This window comes from Streptopelia decaocto (genome assembly GCF_964273445.1).
Source record: "Streptopelia decaocto genome assembly, chromosome: 5".
In the NCBI taxonomy this organism is placed as follows: Eukaryota; Metazoa; Chordata; class Aves; order Columbiformes; family Columbidae; genus Streptopelia; species Streptopelia decaocto.
Genome location: NC_138659.1, coordinates 60,934,562 through 60,957,101, shown reverse-complemented (window position 1 = coordinate 60,957,101; position 22,540 = coordinate 60,934,562). Strand labels below are relative to the sequence as shown.

General features: G+C 40.0%; 1 protein-coding gene across 2 annotated transcripts in view; it reads left to right on the top strand.

Moving 5' to 3' along the window:
- Nucleotides 1-22,540, top strand: part of SORCS1 (sortilin related VPS10 domain containing receptor 1) — a 286,937-nt gene that overhangs the window by 193,670 nt on the left and 70,727 nt on the right. For both annotated transcript variants that reach the window (XM_082054531.1, XM_082054530.1), the window contains exons 6-8: nt 9,109-9,173; nt 18,269-18,387; nt 21,259-21,348. In XM_082054531.1, coding sequence (XP_081910657.1) covers nt 9,109-9,173; nt 18,269-18,387; nt 21,259-21,348 — 274 coding nt within the window. The remainder of the gene's footprint in view (nt 1-9,108; nt 9,174-18,268; nt 18,388-21,258; nt 21,349-22,540) is intronic.

Genomic DNA, 22,540 nt, shown 5'->3' with positions numbered 1-22,540 from the left:
TGTAGTCATAGGACAAGGGGTAACAGTTTTAGACTAACAGAATAGATTTATTTTAGATTTGAGGAATAAATTCTTCACTATGAGGGTTGTCGGACACTTGCCCAGAGAAGCTGTGAATGCCTCATTCCTGGAAATATTCAAGGTCAGGATGGATGGAGCTTTGAGCAACCTGACGTAGTGAAAGATGTCCCTTCTCATGACAGGGGTCAGACTAGATTATCCTTAAAGGTCCACTCCAAGCCAAACCATTCTATGATTCTAAGATGACTGTCTTAATTAGACAAAAAATACAGCTCAGGGCTTTCATGCGCTACATAGGTGTAATGGGCTGATTAGAAGTAAAAACATATCATTGTGTATCTCATTTCCAGTGGGGTCATGTGTCTATGATGTCAATGATTCCCTGAAGAAATTACAGGAGATGAGTCAATTTGGGAAGAGATGTTGCTATGTCTTCAGTCTGCCTTGTTTTTTTTTTGGTTTTTTTTTTTTTCTTTCCTAAGTATTAGAAGAAAAAAATGGATGAAAACATTGTAAAAAAGCAGTCAACCAACTTTTCTCCTCAAACAATATGGAGGTTTTCACACACACTGAAAGAGAGAAAAAGATAAACTCATAAGCAGCTGGGAGGACAGATGAGTAGATAGGGCTATATTTGTGTTTCCTTTACGAGCAATGGCTAAGAAAGTTAATCTTCAGAGCAGAATTATAGAGTATATATCTTTTCTTTTCCAGAGGAGGCTAGAGACTGTATTTTAAAAGCTCTGTGTTCATTGGAGCAGCTGAAAGAGCTGAAAATCAAGGCGGGGGGCGGGGAGGGGAGTGTCAAAGGCAAGCTGTCCCGGTGTTCTTGTCAGACCGCAGCTTGGTGAGATTTGCACACCCACTCAGGTGGGCTGAGGCAATTTAAATGGCATGGTATCTGGGCTGTTTACAAATGATGCTATATATTGCTGAACAAGACCTTTTAATCACTGCAGGGCAACTGCTAGAGGCTGACGGGGAAGATGCCAATCAAAGGGCATTGTGACAGCCTGTCCAGAAAATCATCTGCTTGATCTAACACACAAACCAGACCTGATGAGCTGAAGTGTAACAGAAATTTAATTTAAAATATATGTATTTCATAGCTTAACTGTGGTGGAGATGGGCACATGCCAGAGGGGCACAATGCAGAGGAACCCTTGAAAGCTTTCAGGAGACCTGAATTAAGCAACTGGCTGATGGTGAATAGCGGGAGTAGTAAATTTTGCTTGATGACCTATTTTTTTTTTTTTTTTTTGTTTCTTTTTCTACCTGAATTGAACACCACACATTTGCTTCCAGTTGAAGCTTTGCTTTGGGAGAAAGTCTGGCTGCTATACCTTACTAATATTTTTATGCAGTTTTTATGCAGTTTCACAGCTGGCAGCCTAAAGATACAGATGAGCTGCAGATGAGCAATATTGCCAGGGACCAGACTGAAGAGCAAATCTGCAAATGTTCATTTCCTTGGTCTTCACCACGCTGCTGCTGCTAACGTTACTGATGGTAACACACATTAGAGCACTTTATCACTGTTCAGTGCCCCTGACATTTACCATTTCCTCACCAGAAAGGTCAGTGTTACATCCTGCCCAGCCAGGGTGAAAGGAAGGGTTACTCTCGGTTGGCAGTGTTCACTAGAGATCCCACTGGCATTTCAAAGGATATAGTGAAATTCTTTACTTACAGTACTCAGACAGCTGGACCTTGATGTAGTGCTATCTCTTTGCTACAAATGATGGTTAAAATCTCTCAGATTTATCTTGGAAATTAGGATTTTATTCCTGTCTGGCTTCCAGAGATACAAACTTGCCAGCCCCATGTGGGTCAGCAAGGACAGAAAAAAGGCAGCGTCCTCTGCTGCTCTTAAAACTCATTAGACTCTTCAGATTTATTATATGTTTTATTTCTGAAGAAACTAAGATCTGAAATAAATATGTTTCTTCTCTAGACAAGGCTGAGAAATAGGAGTTGGGCTTTACTCACTGCACTGCACTTTTCCATCAGTAAAGCATACCATAGGTTGGATTTGACCCAGTGGCTTCCAGCTCAATTGCACAAAATTATATAATTTCCTCTAATTGGACAATGTGGGAAAGAACAGCGTAGAGATGTAGCAGGAAAAAAAACCTAATTAGATGATTGTCAGGTGAAATTTGTTGGCCAGGTATAAAGAAATGAAGTGTTGATTTATGCCTGTCTGGAATCTGGCCTTTTGTTTCTAAAACATGTCAGGAGAATAAGGCTGTTAAGAGAAGTTAAAGCTAGCAGGCAGTCTTTAAAGTATGTTTTGAATACTAAAATCTGTAAAACTTCACATAATAGAGACTGAACTAAAGAAATCACAAGAATTCTCTGACCTCTGCAAGCCAAAAAAAGGGAACATAGCATATCTGTAAAGTCCTCATGGAGTCAATATAGTAGTAAAAGAAAAAGGAGCCTAGAGGACTCTCAGGCTCTATTTCTGCCTCTGCCACATAACAGCTGTGTGATAGCGGTCAAATCAATGAGGTCCCTGTGCACTTGACTAATCAGTGGAGTTTACCTATAAAGCTGAGAACAAAAATTTTCCTCAGTCCCTGCTTCTAACGTGGTTTGCTGGTCTTGTACTTTTCCATAGGTCTTGAACAAATCAGTAGCATGCAGGGAAGGTTACTTGAAGGTTGATTGTCAAGTACTTTTGTATCTTTGGACAAAAAGCTCCCTGTTCAGTGCTACATGTTACTATTTTTATGAATGACAATTAGGATTTAGAGTGTTACAGAAGCATCAGTGAAACCAAGAAACTTGATGCTACTGATGTCTCCATGAACGTCATCCACAGTTGTTGTTTTCATTCGGTCCTTTAAAACAAAAACAAAGCGTGCCATTCACTAAGTTGGAATAAGCTGTCATTTTTTTATTGTGAAGTGGCAGGATGTGTCCCAGAGGCAACGGGGGAGCTGATCTTGCGTTGGCAAGATTTACGATAAAGGATTCGCATGAGTGCTGAGGCTAAAGGAAGATAAATCCCCAAAGGCAAATTCTACCAATAATTGAATTACAAAGCCATTATCATGTGCTGAACACAGAAACTTTATAGCTCTATTGTGGCAGGATAAAGCTTGTTAGAATATTTATGTTCATAGGACAACTTTGGCACAAGGATCCCTGAGAGTATGTTCTCTCTTCCATCTTTCTGTTGCAGCTAATTAGTCTTTCTGTGTAAGACAGTCATTCTGTGTAATGCAGTGTATGTGGAGACGAAGTTGTGCTGAGATGGAGGGTGGGAAGAAGGAATTCTGAAGGTCAGGAAACATCTCAAAATAAACAACATGTTAAGCAAAAAGTCATTTGCAGAATGCAACTAGAGTTTAATGTCCAGAAAGAGGATCAGGACAGGTTGCAGGAAGGGAAAGAGAAGGTACATAGGCAAATGAGCATTTTTAGTGTTGAGGGGTGAAACTGCATTTTCCAAGTATTGCGTCACTTTCCTGTTTGGTATTGCATTGCAGCCACTTCTGACATACTCTGAGTCAGTGTCAATAAGCTCAAAGTATGCAGAGCTCGGGGGATCTCTTTCTATTCACCTTACAAAAGTTATGCTGATATCTGTCAGTTATCTGCCATCCTTTGCTGCATGAGCAAATCATACTTCTTTCCCCCCAAAAGAAAGTGAGGGATGGTCATAGGAGTACTGGTTCTGCACTTGTTTGCTTCCTCTGAGACATGGGAAAGCTGCATAGAATCTCTGTCCCCATAAAAGAAATGAACCACATTTGCACTGATTCTGCTTGTGAAAAGGGCGTAGTAGCATTTGTGTTCTTCCAGCCTTCCATTCTGGGCCATTTGTATTAGATACTCTAAAAGAAGGTTGTCTTTTATTGCTTAGCTTAAAATACCTTTGATCTTGGCTGCTATGGGCATGCATGATACAAGTAATACACATGAAAAGTTTGCCATTGAGTTTCTTGTGCAGGTTTTCTCAGATATGGTGTGACTGTGTCTGAAGGCAAGCATCCAAAATCAAAGGCAAACAAAGCTACTTTCCAGAATGCACAAGCCCCTGAGATGGATTGTCTGGTGCTGTATTTGTTTATGAAAAATGGTAATTTCAAAATAAGTTCACCAAGCAGAAGCTTTTGCTCTCTTTACAGTTATGCCTTTGCAGTTTTGTGTGGTCTGACTGCCTTGCAAGCCTCATCTGTTACCAGCATCCATAAACAATTACTTTTATTCCTAGAAGTGAAAAAAGAAGAGGTGGAAACCCTGGGATAACAGGGTCTCTGTTGACTTTCCTTGGCTCAGAAGAGCTGACAGGCCAAGGAAGCCAAGGTTTTAGAAATGTTTCAGACAGACAGATGGTGAAGGGTTGGTCACTATAGAAATATGCCAGCTAGCATTTGCTGTGGAATGGAGAGTGCCAGGCTACTTTTGTTTATTTTAACCTAGTTCTAAACCAGAGGATGATTTGGGTTCTTTTCCCTGTGCTGCTTCTCACAATGGATGTAGGAACTGCATTCAGAACAATTAGTGCACTGCAGCACTGATATCAATTTGTGAAGCTTTCAACGGTAGATGACTACTTAGCAGGCTTGACAGTGATTAAACTTTTAGGAAACAACTTTGTCATAGGACTATGGGGGTCCTATATTTTTCATAATGCAAGCATCTTCTGTGTAAAGGCAGTGGGGTCACTGCCTTCCAATCCCCATGGATTTTTTAAGTCCTCAGTTTCCCAGGAGACTAATTTTTGTGTGTGTTTTTTTTCACTCTCTCCTTTCCTTTTTTAGTTTTTCAAAACATCCAGACAATTATACCAACAAAACACAAAAAACTAATTGCCAAAATACAACAGGCACTGTTCAGCAGAAAGTGTTACAAGCATATCTCTGGTATACTGAAGTTTCAGGGAGTATTTCAGAAAGCCTGAGATTAAAGGGATGGACAAAGGGCATGTTAGCATTTTACGATAAAGTGAAAACATAGACTGTTGCGAGAAGAAAAGTTTGTGGATGTAGGAGCGATTGGTCTTTGAGAATGAATACTGAAAGGGAAGAACAGAATTGGGAAATATGAGAAGGTGTCATTGCTGGTGTAGCTAACAAAAGTTGCTTGAAATAGGTATGGCAAAGTTTTGGATTGCTGTTTATTTTTAGATAAATTTCTGAGAGCAATCAGTAACTGAATGGGTCCCAGAGTGTACCTGTACTCTTTGCAAGGTGCTTGATTTAAAAGCTATCAAATGTGCAGCACTTTTCCTAGTTTGGCTTGTGAAGTGTACATTGACCAGATCACATTGACCATGTCTACAAAAGTTAATGAAGCAGAGAAGGCAATTGAGGTTTTGGTGTTATCTAGGGCAAATCCAGCAGGTAGTTGCCTTCTTCCATGTGTGAAGCTTGTATTTATTTTTCACTCTACTTTTGTTATAATAACCTTCAAATCTGGTCAAGAGTCAGAACTGCATTTCATTGTAATCAGTTAGGTTTATTCATTTTGTTTCATTCTGATCCTGTGGGCTTAAGACAGTTAATTGATAATACTCAGGCTTGTAGAAGTACATTGTCCTGCTTAGCTGTGAAGAATGATTCTTTTTTCACCCAACCAAATGAAAAAGCCAAGAAAACCCAGTAATAGTATAGCTTGCATGCTTGGTATTGTTGTGATAGATCTCACTGACATATTAAAAATTTAAGATTTCTTATGTATATTCGACAGTTCCTAGCACCTTGTTTCCAGTAGATTCTTTAAGAACTGTTTGTCCTATGTGTGTAGAAGGATATGTCTGTCTTCCTGCAGAGTGTAAGTTTTCAGGTACAGCACAAACAAGAGCATGGTATTTATCTCCTGCATATGCACATTGTGGTCAATATTGCATTTCCAAATGTCTCCTGGGCTTTTGCATGCTATATAGTAAATAATAAAGCTGAGGTAAGCTATATAAAGCATTACTCTCTGAGAGAGAAGGTGGCTCAGGACATTCTCTTTCTCCTTTAATTACAATCCATAGTTTTATCTCTAATTTATGTTTTGAAATGTGGGTAATAAACACGTCATGTCTGTTTTGTTACCTGCTTCGGGACCTTTATGTGATCACACGTAGTTGTTTGTAGAATATGTGTTCAGACATCCGATATCTAATGAAGTGAAACAACCTTTTCTAGGATAAAGTTTGTCTTCTGATGAAGTCATATCTAACACCCATCAGATGAACCCCTGTGCAAAACTGCCCATTTTTTCTCACTGCCTGCAGGGATTATTGAGTGTGATTAGCTCAGAGTTAAATATCTATAGTGTATAATTGGGCAATATGAATATTACTTAATGTGGCTCTTCAGGTGGTATAGAGGGATGTTTAGAGAAATATCACAGGGCTACCATGGAACAAGACAGCATGATACAAGAAAATGTGTAATTAAAAAAATTCTGGCTAGTAAGATCTCAGCAGAAGCCAAATGGGAGTGATGTTTCTGGATGTTTGCTATGTACAGCTAGTATTGATTTCTATGGATATGTATTTGTATTTTGCCTGTCCTTTGCAACTGATTGTTCATGTTATTTAATATTATAGACCTGACCGTGACCTTGTGCTGTCACAAGTAAATTAAGCCTATTATATATCAAAGCAATGGAATGTATATTTTCTAAGGTAGGAGGAACAATCTAGCAGATAGGAAGACTGGGGTATGGTTCTTGCCTCTACTTCAGATGTCCTGTTTGACTTCAGGAACTCCTTTAGATTCTCTGGGTCTTAGTTTTCATCTTTGTTTCTCATCTTATTTCTAATTTACAGGAGTTAGGAGAGGAAGCTGTATGAGTAGCAGCTAAAGTCACTTGGCTTGTTCAGCCTGGAGGAGAGTGAGGGGAGACCTCATCATCACCTACATCTTCCTCGCTAAGAGGGGAGGAGGGGCAGACTCTGATTTCTGCTCTCTGGTGACCAATGACAGGACCTGAGTGAATGGCAGGACGACGTGCCAGGGGAGGTTTAGGTTGGGCATTAGGAAAAGGTTCTACGCCCAGTGGGTCATGGAGCCCTGGAAGAGGCTTCCCAGGGAGGTGCCACGGCCCCAAGCCTAACAGGAAGTGACTGTACAATACCCTCAGACACATGATGTGAATTTTGTGGTTGTCCTGTGCAGGGACAGGAGTTGGACTTGATGATCCTTGTGTGGGTCCCTTCCTACTCAGGACATTCTCTGATTTCAATGAGACATCCCAAATTAGCTGTCTTGGCCTGAGAAGATGGAGCTTAGGTGTTTTAGGGGGTCAGAATAACAATGTTAGGAGGAACTTCACAAAGCACTTGACTGTAGACTCACAGGCTTTAACTAGGACAAGTTCTTCGCTGGATGAATACCATTGTTGTGTGTCTCTGAAGAGACAAAGTGTTCAAATCTGTGGAATATAATTCTTGTTTCTTTGGAGAGTTCACATCCCCATGGGGCTGTGTCAGGTCAAGAAGAGGAATTCTCTGACAAAGCTCTACTCCATCTTCTGCAATAGCCCAGTTCCAGGTGTGCTTAAAGCTCAACTGAATAAACAAGAATAAAAAAAGAGATATGCCAAATTACAAGCTTAGTCCTCCTGCAGTTTTTTAGAGCTGTTTGTCACAGGCATGCATTTATCTTGAACTGAATTGTAACTAGGAGGCGCAGCATTTTGGCGCTAAATATCCTGATGATAGCAAGTAAAAGAAAAAATGCCCTAGGAAGTTATTCCCCACCCACTTGGTGTCAATTATCAGGAAGCAGAGATTTTCAATGGAAGTTGAATGTTTAGGAGAGAAAGACTTTGCCATTTATGTTCTTAAAAATGGAGATGATGTGAAAGCAATGCTGTCTCAGAGTCTTTTCTGAAACTTTCCAGTCCCCAGCAGAGGAGAAAAAAAAAATCCAACACTTTTCTAGCTAAAGAATTGTTACAGATTTTGTCAAGCAAAGCTAAGGATTAATCAGGGCACAAGTAGTCTTGTTATCGTTAACATTTTTATAATAGTTATTAGTTAATGCACATGATGATTAGGAGCTGGAGCTGCCTCTGATTGCAGTCAGTGGGAACTAAATTAAGGTCTAAATCACTGTTTGAACCTCACTTTTGATTTCCTGAAAAATAATGAAGCTTTGAACAGAACAGCATCTAATTTGTCTATCACTGGAAATGAATGTTTCTCTTCTCTCACACATCTATTAACTTGGAGGTCAGGCATCTAAACAGAAACTGGTTGTTTAACCTTTAGCCTTAACCTGGGATTGTGACTTGGGTGATGGGACACAGACCAGAAACCAGGTTGATGGTCAGAGATGCTGCTGAGGCTTCTGTGCAATGTGTTTGGTACATACTTGCAGTCAGTACTGCCATAATTCAGACTGTCCAAACTACTGGCCATTTGGTCTGTTCCAGGGAGTTCTCGAGGCCAGCAGTGCCAGTGCAGGGGAACCTCAGCAATGGAAGCAAAGCCTGAGTCCCTAATCCCCTTATTTGAAGTGCACAATGTCTTTATGTTGTTGCTTTTTAATTCAGAGTGAACAGTCATTTTTCTGACTCAATCAGACATTTATTAATGGAACACTGTTTTTATTAGATCAGAAGTGATAAAATGTCTCAGGATTAAATGGGTTATTAAAATTTCTTAATGAGGGAATATTGATCATTAAGAGTGTCAATTAAGCAAATGTGCATAAAATGTCCAATATAAAGGAACAGCTATAATTAGTATGCTGGCAAATACTATTATCCCATCAATTAAAGTCTTCTGTATCCCACCCAGAACTGAAATGCATTCTTCTGACCAAACCAGGAAATGGATAAACTGTCAGGATCCGATGACAACAGAAGCAAGTCTCCAGAAGGAATGAAGTTAAATAAAAAGGGATCAGAAATAAAGAATTCATAAGGGCAGTGGTATTGATTTGATAATATGGTAGAAGTTCTTTCAAAGTTTGAAGATTATTTTAGGAAAAGCTCAGAAATGCTTTCAAAAATATGAGCTCTCACTTATGAGTTTAGGTCCAGCTAAACAAGATCTCCTGTGGAATTAATATCTCAGACATTCATGGTATCTTTTTTTTCTATGCTTTTGTATCAATCTGTCTTCTACAGGTCTATGATGGGGTCCGGTAGAGAACCTGATCTCGTGCACCTGGAGGCAAAGACAGCGGATGGTCGTAAGTACCTCAGCTTCCAAATATTGAGGCATTCTGGACTGCTCTCATCTTCTTGTAGCCACACAATATCATGATGGAAATCTGACTTCTGTTTAGTGATTCACTCGTTTAATATGAGGGGTTTGACTGTTCCAAGGCACATTGGTCAGAAGAGAGTCTTGCTAGCAAGGCAAAAGTTTGGGATTAACAGGCTGTGAAAGGAACCGAGAACATGATAAGGAAGAACAGGTGGTAAGTAGTAATTTGAGTTAGTGTATACAGCACTTTTCTTTCTTCCTACGTGATTTTTGCTTATGGGAACATGACATTGGAGAGAAGTTTCTGGGTTACAAAGTCTAGCTGTTGCACACAGTACATAATATCTCCTTGTTCATAGCTTTGCAGTTTTAACAGACCAGTGATACTCTGCCTTAGGTATTTCCTTTGAAAATACCTCATTTTTCTCACATTAAAAACCTTTTAATGACCAGCCTAAGTGTATTCTTCACTGTTATTGCTGATCCTGTCATTGTCCTTCACTTTCAACAGCTCCTCTCCCTCCCTGCTTTGACTCTTGAGGTGTTTTTCTCCTTTTCAGGAGCCTCCTTTACCTGTAACTCCAAAATATTCTCCTAATTGGCTGTAAATTCTCTCAGGCACCCTGAGCACCCGCTGGCCTTTTCTCCTCCCACCCATGCTTCCTCAAGGTTCATCTTTGAGGTCCACTGCCTTTGCAGATCTTCCTCCATGGATTTCTTTTCCACAACACTGCATTGCCTCAGGCAGGCATCACACTGAAAGCTTAGCTGCCATAGATCTCATCATTGTAATTCCATACTGTTTCCTCTGTAAATAGCAACTTTGCTGTAACATAAGAAGCAGTTTTTTACCATTTGCAATATATATGTATTAAAGATGCAGTCAATTAATTCCTTTAAATATGGATAAAATTATCTCCTGAATTGTACCCCCAAATGCAGTGGTGTTACTTGAAATGTGTATTTTGTCATCAGAAGCTTAAAAACTTTCTAAAAAGGTAACTGTAAGGTAATCATTTTTTTAACTCACTGAAATTTAGCATGAAAGAGAATTTTTTGGAAGATGAATTTTGAAAAGAAACAGTTGCGATAGAAACCATAAAGTTTTAAAGGTCTTTCCATTTCAAGATGTGCAAGATTAGTAAAAGTGAAGTATTATCTCTATTGCTTATCATTTGTGATCTCTGATTATTATTTTTCCACTCAGTTTCAGTTACTTGGACATGGGAGCAAGGCTGGAAACATGAGGTTTTCTATTTCTTGGGACATGCTAAATGAGAATGAAATATTCTAACAGGAATATTTCAGCACAAAATGTTACTGTTATAAGGCATTAAGAATTTGTGGTCATTGAGATGAAGCACTACAACTGATGTTTCAGGAGCTATATTCTGGTGATGCTTTTTGAGGCATGTTCAGCTTACAGTGGGTAGAGAAAGTGCCATGCTCCAAATGTCTTGAACAGTCCAGTTTGAGTTCTTAGGATGCAATAAGAACATTTTGTACAGCTACACCACATTTCTGCAAAAGACTTCTTCAGTGCTTGACAAATTAGTAGGTTTTATTACACCTCTTAAGATGGAAACCAAAACCACCAAGTGAATGAAACTGGCTCAAGGGTTCCAGGTATATTAGTAAAGAACTGTGGCATAACAAGTTATTGCTCATCAGCCCGAGCTCTAGTAACTGATTCTGTGCACTTATTTTGGCTTAGTTGTGTGGCAACACAACTTAAGTTTCTCTGTTTAGGCAATGACAGAACTATTAGTGTAAATATAATGATGGTGTCAAACTTCAGCCCCTCTTGCAAACCAGTCATTCAGATGAAACTTCTGCAGATGAAGCAGAAGGTCCCCACTCAACTCGTTGGCAATATAAGAAAATGTGTTGGATTTTCAGTACGTGCATGCTCTGTTTTGCCCATCATTCCAGGGAGCGTTGGTCTTTGGCAGATGACTATAGTGGTGAGTTTGGAGCAGTAACCTTGGAACATATCACAGCACTTGTTGTCAGAAGACATTTGGTAGCAGGTCACAGGAGTTTGAGACTGAGACAGACTATGAGCGTGCACATGGTCCATTACTGTAGTTACCATGACCAGATTCATATATTTAGTTCTCTTGGCTGTTAGAGTTTTCTTCTATGTACTAAATCATTCCACTTTTCCTGGATGAAGTGACTATGACCCTCCAATGGATGAACAAACCTTTCTCTTTTGGAATGAAGCAGGTGTGTCACTGCCAGTGAGGTGATGAGCAGAAGTGTACTAACGTGAAAAAGTTACCTTTTTTCAAGCTGAGGGTAATTTGCAAATGATTCATTGCGGTGTTTTGTGGTTTTGTTTGTTTATTTTGTGGGTGGTTGTTGTTGTATTTTTTTAAAGTTCTTGCATTTACTTATTTATACTTTGCAATTTCTCTTTTGAGGGTTAACCAAGTGTAAAAATTCAATAAAGGGATTAAATTTGAGAAGGTAGACTTGCCAAAACAAGGCAGAGAGAAAGAAGGAATGAAAGGAGGGTGGTGCGGAAACAACCACACAATCTGTACAATAAAATAATAGATCCTGAAGTGAAAATATAAGGGCTAAGCAAAAACCTGCTGAACTCGGTACAAATAAGAAAAACTACCTCATTCTTGTGCTGGTATCTTTTCTAGCAGAAGCTGAATAGTATAACTGCAGCTTTAGGTGAGAAGAAGTAGAAATGTCAGCAGAGTTTGGTGTTAGCCCATCTCCCTGGAAGGGTCGTTTGAGAACATCTGTCAGCAGTGATCTTAGTATTGGGCTTTCCCTGCTAGAACACCCATAACTCTCTATCTCTGCTCCCTGATTATAGTCTGTCTGTGCCTTTTATTTATTGTGTTTATATACATAATGTAAAAGGTTTACGAGCACCAAAACAGGAGTCCCTTAGCAGACATAAATCAGTATAACTTCAGTTGCATGTTGATTTACACCTGCTGTGGATCTGGCTAGCAATGTTGTACCTGCGCTCACATTCTCCCTACTATTTTTTTTTTCCTATCAGGATCCAGGCAAACCTGGACTCCTTGTAAACACACTGTGTCTCATCAAACAAGGTTGCGGCTAGTGATGAACAAACTGAGTACAGACTGTGCAATTTAGTTGTATTGATGGAGACAGACTTGCAGGGCTAATCATTGCCATTTATGTTTTTAATTCTGTTGTGTAAATTTTGGAGAGCACCAGGCTATTTTTCATCTCATCAAATGTGATGGTTTTGTTTATTTTTAAAGGCTTCAGGCCCATTCAGAGTCAAACTGGGACTGAGAGCACAGTAGTAATACCGATTTTTCTGGTTGGAAGAAGTTCATATGAACCTTATCTCACATTTACATTTGTACATTTGGGTGTCCTTGGTGCTCCACTTTGATTTTGGAACAGGATCAAAGACAAGCTGGCAAAGTCAGCAGGAATTGTGATTTTTTTTTTTTTTTTTTTTTTTTTTTTGCCTGGTTTCAGGTCAATACCCTGGTAAGACATTAATCCCCTACAATTCTTAACCACGCAATAAGCTTCTCTTGGTACATTCACCATAGTCAGCAGGCAGAATCACTGTTGGAAATTAAATCCAGGTTTGCTCAAACGCAGCTTGATGTGTTTTTAGAAGGCATATAAACTTAGGGACATGTGGGTTTTAGGTTCATAAAGAATACACAGGTCCTGAAGGACCCTTAATGAATGGGTTTATCTGATTTGAGCTAGGGATATTTACCCCAGTAAGGCCTGATTCAAGCTAATTGACATGAGAGGTAATTTTTATTCAGGTGATCCCTATTGAGGAATCCAGACTGTTGGTGAAAATTAGAAAGATGGATTTCTACAAGGCATTCGGAGACTAACTGGCTACACACTGGCTCTCCACAGAATGGCAAAGCTGACTCAGAGGATGTCTAAGTGACATTTCTACAGATACAAATCAAGAAAACCAACTGTTACATTTGAGATATGCATTTGCTTCTGTAGACGTGATTTTTTTTTAGATGTTGATGAATGAAGCTAAGGGGTTTTCTACAAGTGCTTTTGTTTCCTTTGCTTTTCTTCTGCTGTCCCGATTTACACAGCAACTTTTCTTATTGAAAGGTAATTTAGGTGCTGCTGTGGTTGCAGGTAAGACCAAAGTCTCACATGGGGTCAGCAGGCACGTTCTGCTTGCTGATGAACAGAAGGACTGAGCATCTGGCCAATAGCATCTGAATCACTAATACTAGGACTTAAATTTCTGTTTTCACAAAACATTGCTAGGAAGAATAAAATAATCACTGCTGTGGAGAAAATGAATAGGCAACCTACCCTGACAATCTTTTGCTAACATAGCTGGAGAATTAGTTCTCATAGTGCCCAAAAGCTGTGCAGTGATTTGTTTTTTCTTTTTTTTCCTGGCTGTGATTAGTAGTTTTTCCTGATTGTGATTAGTATTTGTCCTGGAGAATGACATCTGTTAGTTTCCCTAATTATATCCTTCTGCCAGAAATGGCAGTGGGTATACTTCCACATGTAAAGAAAGATTCCTGACTCTGACATGCAGTGAAGAAAGAGTTGCAGCAGGATAAAATCAGATTTGTGAGTAGTTAGTAAGTGAGACGGCTTCATTTCACTGATCTTCATTACTGCTTAATTGCTTTGCAGTTGCTGAGTCCTGGAGAGTTGTGAGTATATTCCCATATCATAAATGTTTCACAAATCAACATTCAGACCAGATGGAAATGGATAAGGAGCAGTTGCTTTGTGTGTTTCTCACAAAACAAACAGAAACATTAATTTTTGGTAGAAATTTAATGAAATTGTGGTACCCATTGCAATGGGAAACTGTGGATGCTGAAGGTGTACCTGAACTGCCAAGGCATCTGGGCAAATTCTCTTTTATACACTTCTGTTATTAGTCACTGTTGGAGGGGGTTTACAGTCCTGGGTCTTTCTGTGAGATATGTTACTACCATCATCTTCCTGATCATTAGTTACAGGATGCCAGTCATCCTTAAAAAGCAGAAACTATCCCTAATGTATAAGCTGCTCAGTAATGAACTGGGATACTTCATAGTAAATCTGGGAAGGCGCATGAGTCATAGATTGTGTGGATGCTCTTTGCATAAACTCCTGTTTTGTCCTTAGTGGATTTATTTGTAGAAAGGATGCATTTCTCAATGAATTAAAGACAAAAATTAAAATCATGAGGAATTATACGTTCTACAGTGAAGTACAGTGAATATTTTCTCTGACTCTCTTTGTGATCGAATAAGGTTTTTGAAACAGGTACATGCAAGCTTAGACTGGAAAGCAGTGGATATTGTGGTTTGATATGTCATACAAAATAACACTTGGCAACAGTGTTCTGAAGAAAGTCTTGCTCTGCTGTAGGAAAGGATTTTAAATTCTCCGCTGTACTTTTGCAGAGGCTCACCAACCTCCAATAACCACCAATGACCTTCCATCTCCACCAGCTGAGCCAAGAAATGTCTCTGGGACAGGCTGAATGCATTTCCCTTGAGAACATACTAGCATGGAGTGCAAGCTAAACAGAATAGACTAAAATATTTCATGGCTTAGGGTCCTCCTGCCTCTCAACCTTTGTTATGTGTTAGCATTTGCAATTCTCTTTCACTACTGAAACAGATTAATTTTGTCAGAGTTTTCCGTTACAAGATTTCTCCTCCATTCCTGTGACTTTTCTTGCTTCCTCTTCAGAAATAGCTGCCATTCCCCAAGAACAGTCCTACTCTAGGTGTCTAAACCTGTCAAAATCAAAGTGTCTGGGGGTGTAAGTGCTCAGAGTTGCTATGTTCTTCTCTGCAGGCATAGTGTGACTTTATTGTTGTATATTAAAAACAGCAGCTGTTGTTGGAGGTGAGGGTTCTGGAACTGAAAAGCATAATGTCCTAATTACCTATGGCAGGGAAAACATCTGTGCAGGAAAACTAATGAAATTAATTCCAGAGCTTAGCAACTGAATACATTAATTGACATTAATTAATGCTAAATTACAAAGCTCTGACAGCAGAATCACATAAAATGTCCATGAGAATCAAATGCTGAAACAAAATCCTTGAGTTAATGTGAATGCAGCAAAACTTGCCTTAGGAAAAAAAAGGGATCCAGGCACTGCAAGAAGCCTGTTTTCCTTCTTTCTGTCTCCCATAGCAGAGGGAGCTTTTCTTGGAGTGCACATCTCAGAGTTTGGCTGTTCGGAAGATTAGCTTAAGCAATTTCAATGCTCTGCCCTTTAGTAGTTATTACTGGCATTTTAGAATTGAAGCCGTGGAGAATTGCACTGTAAAAGTTCACAGGAATTGCCTTAGTAAATCTTCATCAATGGTACAATCACGCCTGTACAGACTCCTGTGATCACAGCAGAAATAGACACAGTCCCCATTCCTCCATTAAAACAGGATTGAAAAAACTTCAGTCACCTCTAATGGATGTCAGCTCAGCCTGCTCTTTAAAATCTCTTGTGGTGGAGAGATTCTTTAATATTCTTTGCTTGCTGGTCCCAGCAGCACCCATCCTGTAACCTCCCTGTGCTCCCAGGATAGATAACCCATTTCCATGGGCAGTAAGATGGCACTGTGGTCTCTTCCTTGTGTCTCCAAGGAAGATGGTGTGCCTGTGGAATTAAAAGGAAACAATGTGGGTGGGGAGGGAAAAAAGGAAACAAAGTGGAAAACAGATGTCCGATGCTTTGAAGTTCTGTGCTGGGTTATTTGATCCCATGAGTGAAAAGCCGCCCAGGCTTGCCAACAGCCCAGGGGGTCTTGGAGCCACCCATTTCCACTGATGCTGCTTTGTTTAAGCACGGGATTATCAGACATTTCACTCAGAACCCCAGAATGAGAGGAGGTGAATGTGGGGGTGGGTATGGGGAGCTGTCCTTCATGATACAATGGATTGAGTTAACAGAAGTGGGAGTTAGTTGTGTTGCAGGTGAAAAAATGCATGCACATTCTATGTCTTATGACTAGGAGGGGATGTGCTGCACCACACAGTACTATGGGGTGGTGGAAGAGGCTCTGGACCCGTTGTCCTCCTTCTTCCTTGGAGCAGAGGAACAGAGGGCTGAACAGCTCTGAAAGAGAACTTTCCTGAGCTCAGTTGAATGAGCAGTCTGGGAGTTGTGTCGTTCCCTGCCCTCTCGTGGCCAATGTGGAAAAATTCCCTCTGAAGGGAAATGCATTTCAATCATGTTGTCCAGGCTGTATTAATTAATGTTTTGCAGTGAGCTGCAAAAGCATAAAATGTTATAAACTGTAGTGACTAATAACGCTTAGCACTTTATATATTCCAAGAACTCTGCAAAGGCTGTGGTAAAATCAGCCCTCATCAAACTTTCCTGGATGTTTGTCGCCCTGCATGTCTGTTTCAAGAAGAAGTCAACAGCCATTAAAAGCAAAGAAAGAAATGTCAAATAATAGATTTTAATTAAAACCAAGATTAAATATGAGATGGTAAAAATCCATCCATTTCTATTTCAGTGTAAAATGCTGCTTCTCTGGTCAGAAAGTTATAATTATATCAAATAGGGGCTTCACTTCTCTGACAAGGAAAAAGATTAAAGTATTTCTAAGATTAAATGCCATGTAGTGTTTCTGTCATAGAAGTGCTAATGCTAAAACGCCGAAATCCGTCTTCCTGTGAATCAGCTTTGTCATTAAACAAAGAGCAACTTCTTAATTGATCTGAAAGAGCCCAAATTGAACATTGAGAATCTGGTTCTGTATTCTAGGATCAATTACCACCATGAAATAACACAAATTGTTTTTCTTCAGGTCATGGATCATGAGGTGAGTGCTCTACAGTGCTTTAGAATAGGAGATGAGGACATCCCGTAAGCGACAATGGATGACATGGCTTCAGGGCTGCATTTAGGCTATTTACTTTGAAACATACTGGTGATGTAAACTTATAAGGCCCCTAGTTTCAAGAGAGTGTGGAATGATTGCACAGGTCTGCCAGAGTGCACCCACCTGCATTGCCAACAGGGATGTAGGTAAAACCCCTGGACAGGAGATGGTCTGAATTACACCACAGAGTAGAAGTGTTGTAGGAAAGCTGTAGGTGCACCATGGAAGGGTTTGTCAGTGGTGACACTATGGGGCAGGTATCTTCTGAAGGTGTCCTCATACTTGTGTATGGTCTGGACCTTGGCTGTGTTCTAAATCAGGGGTGTCAAACTCATTTTCACCGGGGGCCACATCAGCCTTGCAGTTGCCTTCAGAGGGCCAAATATAACTTTAGGACTGTCTAAACGTAACTACTCTTACATTTTTACAGTCCTATAATTACATTCAGCCCTTTGAAGGCAACTGTGAGGCTGATGTGGCCTCTGGTGAAAATGAGTTTGAAACCCCTGTTCTAAATAAACTCAGCATGTTACCATGAAGAAGCTGACATGCTCTCCAGCAAATCCCACACCATGGGGACAACTGTAGAGGCTCAGCACAGAGAGTATCTGTCCTGCAGCATAAACACAACTCTTCAGGGCTATAGTTACTTTGAGAGTCACAGGACTTGGGCTGTTTGTTGTCTCAAAGGGTCCTTCATGGCTCTATTTTTCCCTTACTCAGTTTCTTGCTTTAAGCTTAAGCCTGTGTAACATCCAAGTAAATTCATCAGGGCAGGTGACAGTGCTGAATGAAACACTCTTAACTGGGTTTCTGTCAGACCTGAGCCATCAGCAGTATGTTGTGCCAACTTCAAATGCTGCCTCTGGTCTACTTACAGCATGGAACAACAAGAGTAGTATGGAACAATCAGATCAGCTATACTGGGGTCTCTCTTGGTATAAAGTAGCAATGTGTAGCTTTGATGTGGGGTACAATGAGAGAAATAATGGGAGACTGGGGCAGATGAAGAAGGAAGGAACTTAAGGGAAGAAAGTAATCAAGGATGGATTTAGGAGGGGTGTAAGAGAAAGAAGTGTTGTGTTGAGTTGAATTAATGGTGTAATTTCTTGATACTTGAAGCTGGGAAGCAAAAATGCTGCCTCAGCAAATGGGTTTGTAGCAGTAGGAAGGGTCTGTGATCAGGATCTCAAGTGTCTTGGTTCTGTTCTTTTCCTTTCAGATGCCCAATACATCACCTGCAAGATGCAGAACTGCAGTGAAGCCACTCGCAGCAAACCCTTTCCAGGCTATATTGACCACAACTCCCTCATCGTCCAGGATGATTATGTCTTTGTTCAGGTGCAGAACACCCTCTTCTCTTATTTATCCTATTATTTTATATTATTTCTTCCTCCCTTCCTTTGCACTTGTGTGCATGTGCTGGCCCCAACTACTCAGACAAAACTAGATCCATATAATAAAGGCACCGAGTGGATTGCAGCAGTTCATTACAGTGCTACTACTGTTCCTTTTACCTCTAGTATCTTATCACTGTAGAGTCATAGAGTTCCTGCCTGGAACATTTACCATATTTACCGGAGTGCTCTGTGCCACTCCCTGCAGTCCCATCAGCACCTCAACCTCCCAGCTTGAAGTGATGTGTCAGTCACCTACTATCACAAGGGAGCAGACCAAAGCTTTTTTTGGCATGAGAGGGAAATAAAAAAGGAGGGAGGGAGTCAGGGGAAGAACCAAAGGAGAAGTAATCAAGCTTTATTGTTATGCCTCAGTCATGATTATAGTGAAAAGGCTGAAGATGAGATGTACTCAGCCAAGCTGTGTTCCAGGTGAGAGCTGGTGAATAGATCTGAACTACAGTGAGTCTCATTAGCCTGCCACCAGTGTCCATCTAATAAAAGCTGAAAAGGACAAAAAATAACAACTAAATTGCAGGCACCATGGAGGTGAACTGGAAATCATTAAGACTAAACTGGTCTTCCAGACAGTTTATATTCTGCCATCCTTAGGAGTGGAGGGAAGAGAGAGGACTGATATTTTAAATTGGGTGAGTTGATTGTTAATTACCTTCAGTTAATGAACTCAGCCATAAACACCAATCTAAATCATCCACAAATAAATCTAGGATATACATTCCAGCATAGTTTTTGTGCCTAGTCTGTCTGAGGCATAAATGAAATGTTTATATGGTAAGGAAAAAAGGAGCACCTGTCACTGTTCAGGCATGCTCTTTAATTTCAGAATAACTGTGTTTTCATGGTTGAAGTGCCATAAGAGCTGGAGAATTTCTCTTCATATATGAATTGATTCATTTACTTCGTTACTTGTTTTTGTGCTTTTCGAGATTGTTAATCTAATCTGTTCTGACCTGAAGTTATCACACACTGTAGAAAAACCAACCCCTTTGGCCCATCTGAAGTCAGTGCTGGGGAGATTGTCTGCCTCTCTGAATAGCCCTTGTATTTTGATGCATTTCACTTTCTGTCTGTAAGCTGTTGTATAGTGTTCCCAGTGCTGTCAAATTTTGGCTTTGTTACACCTCTGTGTTAGCTGCCTCTGAAAGGAGGAACACAGGAGGAGAGGCAGTCTCTTACGATGCTCCCCTTAATGCCCAATGGGACTTTGTACAACTTTATGTATTCATGTTTGTAATGCAGTTTGAGAAGGTATCATGGAATATTTGAATCTAGAAAGCTCCTATTTTAATCCTTAAACTCCTTAGGATTCTTAAACAGAAATAAATATCAGGTCAAAGAGAAAGTACTTGCCAGTCATAAGTAAATGACACTTGCAAACATCAAATAATGATATTGTAATCCCTGGAAACAACCTCTGCTTTGTTCCTAGTAGTCCGTGAATTCACTGTTGGCTGGTAATTTAAAATGAGATTCTTCAAGTGGTTACATATATATATATGGATGTATCTAGCTTGCAAGGAAAAGCTAAAAAATGCTGTGGCTGATGCTGGACCCTGCCATATCCCAGTCACTGTTCTTCAGAGGATGAATAGCCCTACATCAGACAGTGAAGGTTTGGAAGAATAGATGGATGCCCTGAGCACCCTCACATAGACTTTCCTACCTTCCTTGATCCCCATCGAGCTTTTCTGCAACTAAGGTATTTGGAATGAGAACTTGTAGGCTCAAAAGCATGAGGATAAAGGAATGTGGGTTTATTTCTCCCACTACACCGCATTTTCTTTACAAACTCACAGTCTCTCATAAACAATGCTTCTGGCCTTCTTTCTCCTGACTTTTGCGCATTTTTTTAGAAATAGTTGAAGAGCTTTAGAATAAGAAACAGTTCTTATTTTACTTAATCTGCTATGAACTTAGCCTCTGTGTGTCTTGCATTTTAAACTATTGCAGTGCATTTTAAAACAGTACTAAAGAAAATATCTTGATAAGCCCATATATCAGGCAATTAAAGCAAAGTTCTACATGGAGGATCCTTGGGAATATTTTTTCTTCAGTATCTTTTATCCAAGCATTTCCAAGTACTTTGCAAACATTGATTATGCTTCAGCAGTACTGGAAAACAGGTAAAATTGACAGGTTTTTTTATTTCTATTTTTTAGCCCTTTAATAGGTGGTAGGAAATGAAACCTCACAGTGCTCTAACCCAGCCTTTTCAAGGTATTGTCATCAGTATTTAGACACTGAAATAAATGGCCAGAATCACAGAAATATCAAATCAACTTGGCTTCTCCTGATTTCAGGAGCAGTGAATGCTTAGCTAATCTGGTTACAGATACATGTGATGGCTCGTACAAGGCCACACAGGAACCAAAGCTGAAGGCAGAAATAGAAATTAAGCATTAAGTCTGTCAGTTTACTTATCTAACCAATAGCCTCCATGGCAGCTCTGCAGATAGCAAAGAACAGGCTGCTTTGTGGCAAGTCAGAGAAGAGCTGTGGTGTCAGCAGGTGGCATAATGGCCCAAGTGAAGCTGGGACTGCACTTTCCCCAGACTTTCACCTGGAGTTCTGGCCTTTGTCTCTCTTTGCAGAAAATGGGATTCTTCTTGCTCTCTTCTTCAGCCACTATCAGTTGAATCAATGTTTATTAATCAACTGGCAGTAGTGCTGCAGTTTTAAGCCATTGCCACCAACACTGTGGTATTTTTCTTGACAGCTTTTGCTTGATATTTTCTCTGGCAATAAAAAATCTTTTAAAAAAATCCTGATGATAATTTTCTTGCTTCTCTTACAGTTAACATCAGGAGGAAGACCACATTATTACGTTTCTTACAGGAGGAGTGCATTTGCACAGATGAAGCTGCCAAAGTATGCCTTGCCCAAGGTATGTTGCTGTTGCTGGAGTGCCCACGTGAACCTACAGATATTTTGTTTGGACAGAAATTCTTGAATCTAACACAAGTAACTGCAAGATGACATGCAATGAGTGAAAACATCATTCTTCTTTAAACAGAACATTTGCAAGCAAGAAAGGACTGAAAGAAAAGTCAGCACTTTGATTAGTCAAGGACACCAGCATTAAATGTAGGCAGATACCACAGCCCATGTCAATTACCATTTCTTTATGGTTAGTTGGTTAGTCAATTAAGTTTTGGAGGGGACTTTTTTTTTTTCTTTATTTTTTCTTTCTTTTTGGTCTTAAAATTCCCTTCTCCTGTCCCTATCCTGTGTGAGTTGCTTTCTGTGATTTGCCTCATTAGCAGCTTTTAATGGGAGCCAAGCAAAGAGATGTCTTTGTGTCTGCTCCATATCTTCCCTAATTAAGAACAATGGTGAATTAGCATTGGAGCTTGAAAGGCTATTCCTGCCTTCTGGAGCCGAATTTTTATAAGACCTATATAAAATTTTTAGGTCTGTTTTGAAGAAACCACCCTTTTGCAGCTGAGCTCCTAACAGCTTCTTAACAAAGACAAATTTTTTTGAGGCCTTCTCATTCTTGATATAGTCTGGGTTAAACAAAACTTAATCTCAAAGGCAGCAAATGATCTTGTGGATTCTGTGTGTCTCTATCTGGAGACAAATGCATTCCCAGAAATTAAGGAAGAATTGTCAAAAGGAAAAAAAAAAAAAAAAAGTCCAAGGTCAGCCTGTTCCTAGAAGTTGAAAGTGCACCAGATTTGTAGGCAGAATTATTCAAAGGGATAATTTTGCTAATATCACAGCTGGCTGTCTTTGATGCCTCAACCCACCTGACCTGGGTATAGTGGATTGACTCGGTGACCTTCATCATACAACCAGACTGCAGTTCAAACCCAGGTCTCTGATGCCATACCTTACCTACTCTGTTGTTGTCCCTTTTGCTCCTATCTACATCACCTGAAGACCCAAGTTTACAGGGACTTGAGGACCCTACCAGAAGCCATGATATCTTCTTGGCTCTGACACAGGAGACCTGTGATCTGCCCCAAAATCTTCAGTCACATTTAAAGACAGGTTGGTTTGATCCAAGCAGGAAGAAAGTATTCTGCAATTTGGATCAAATTTAAACAGGTGTTATTTGAAGTAGCTCTTAGCAG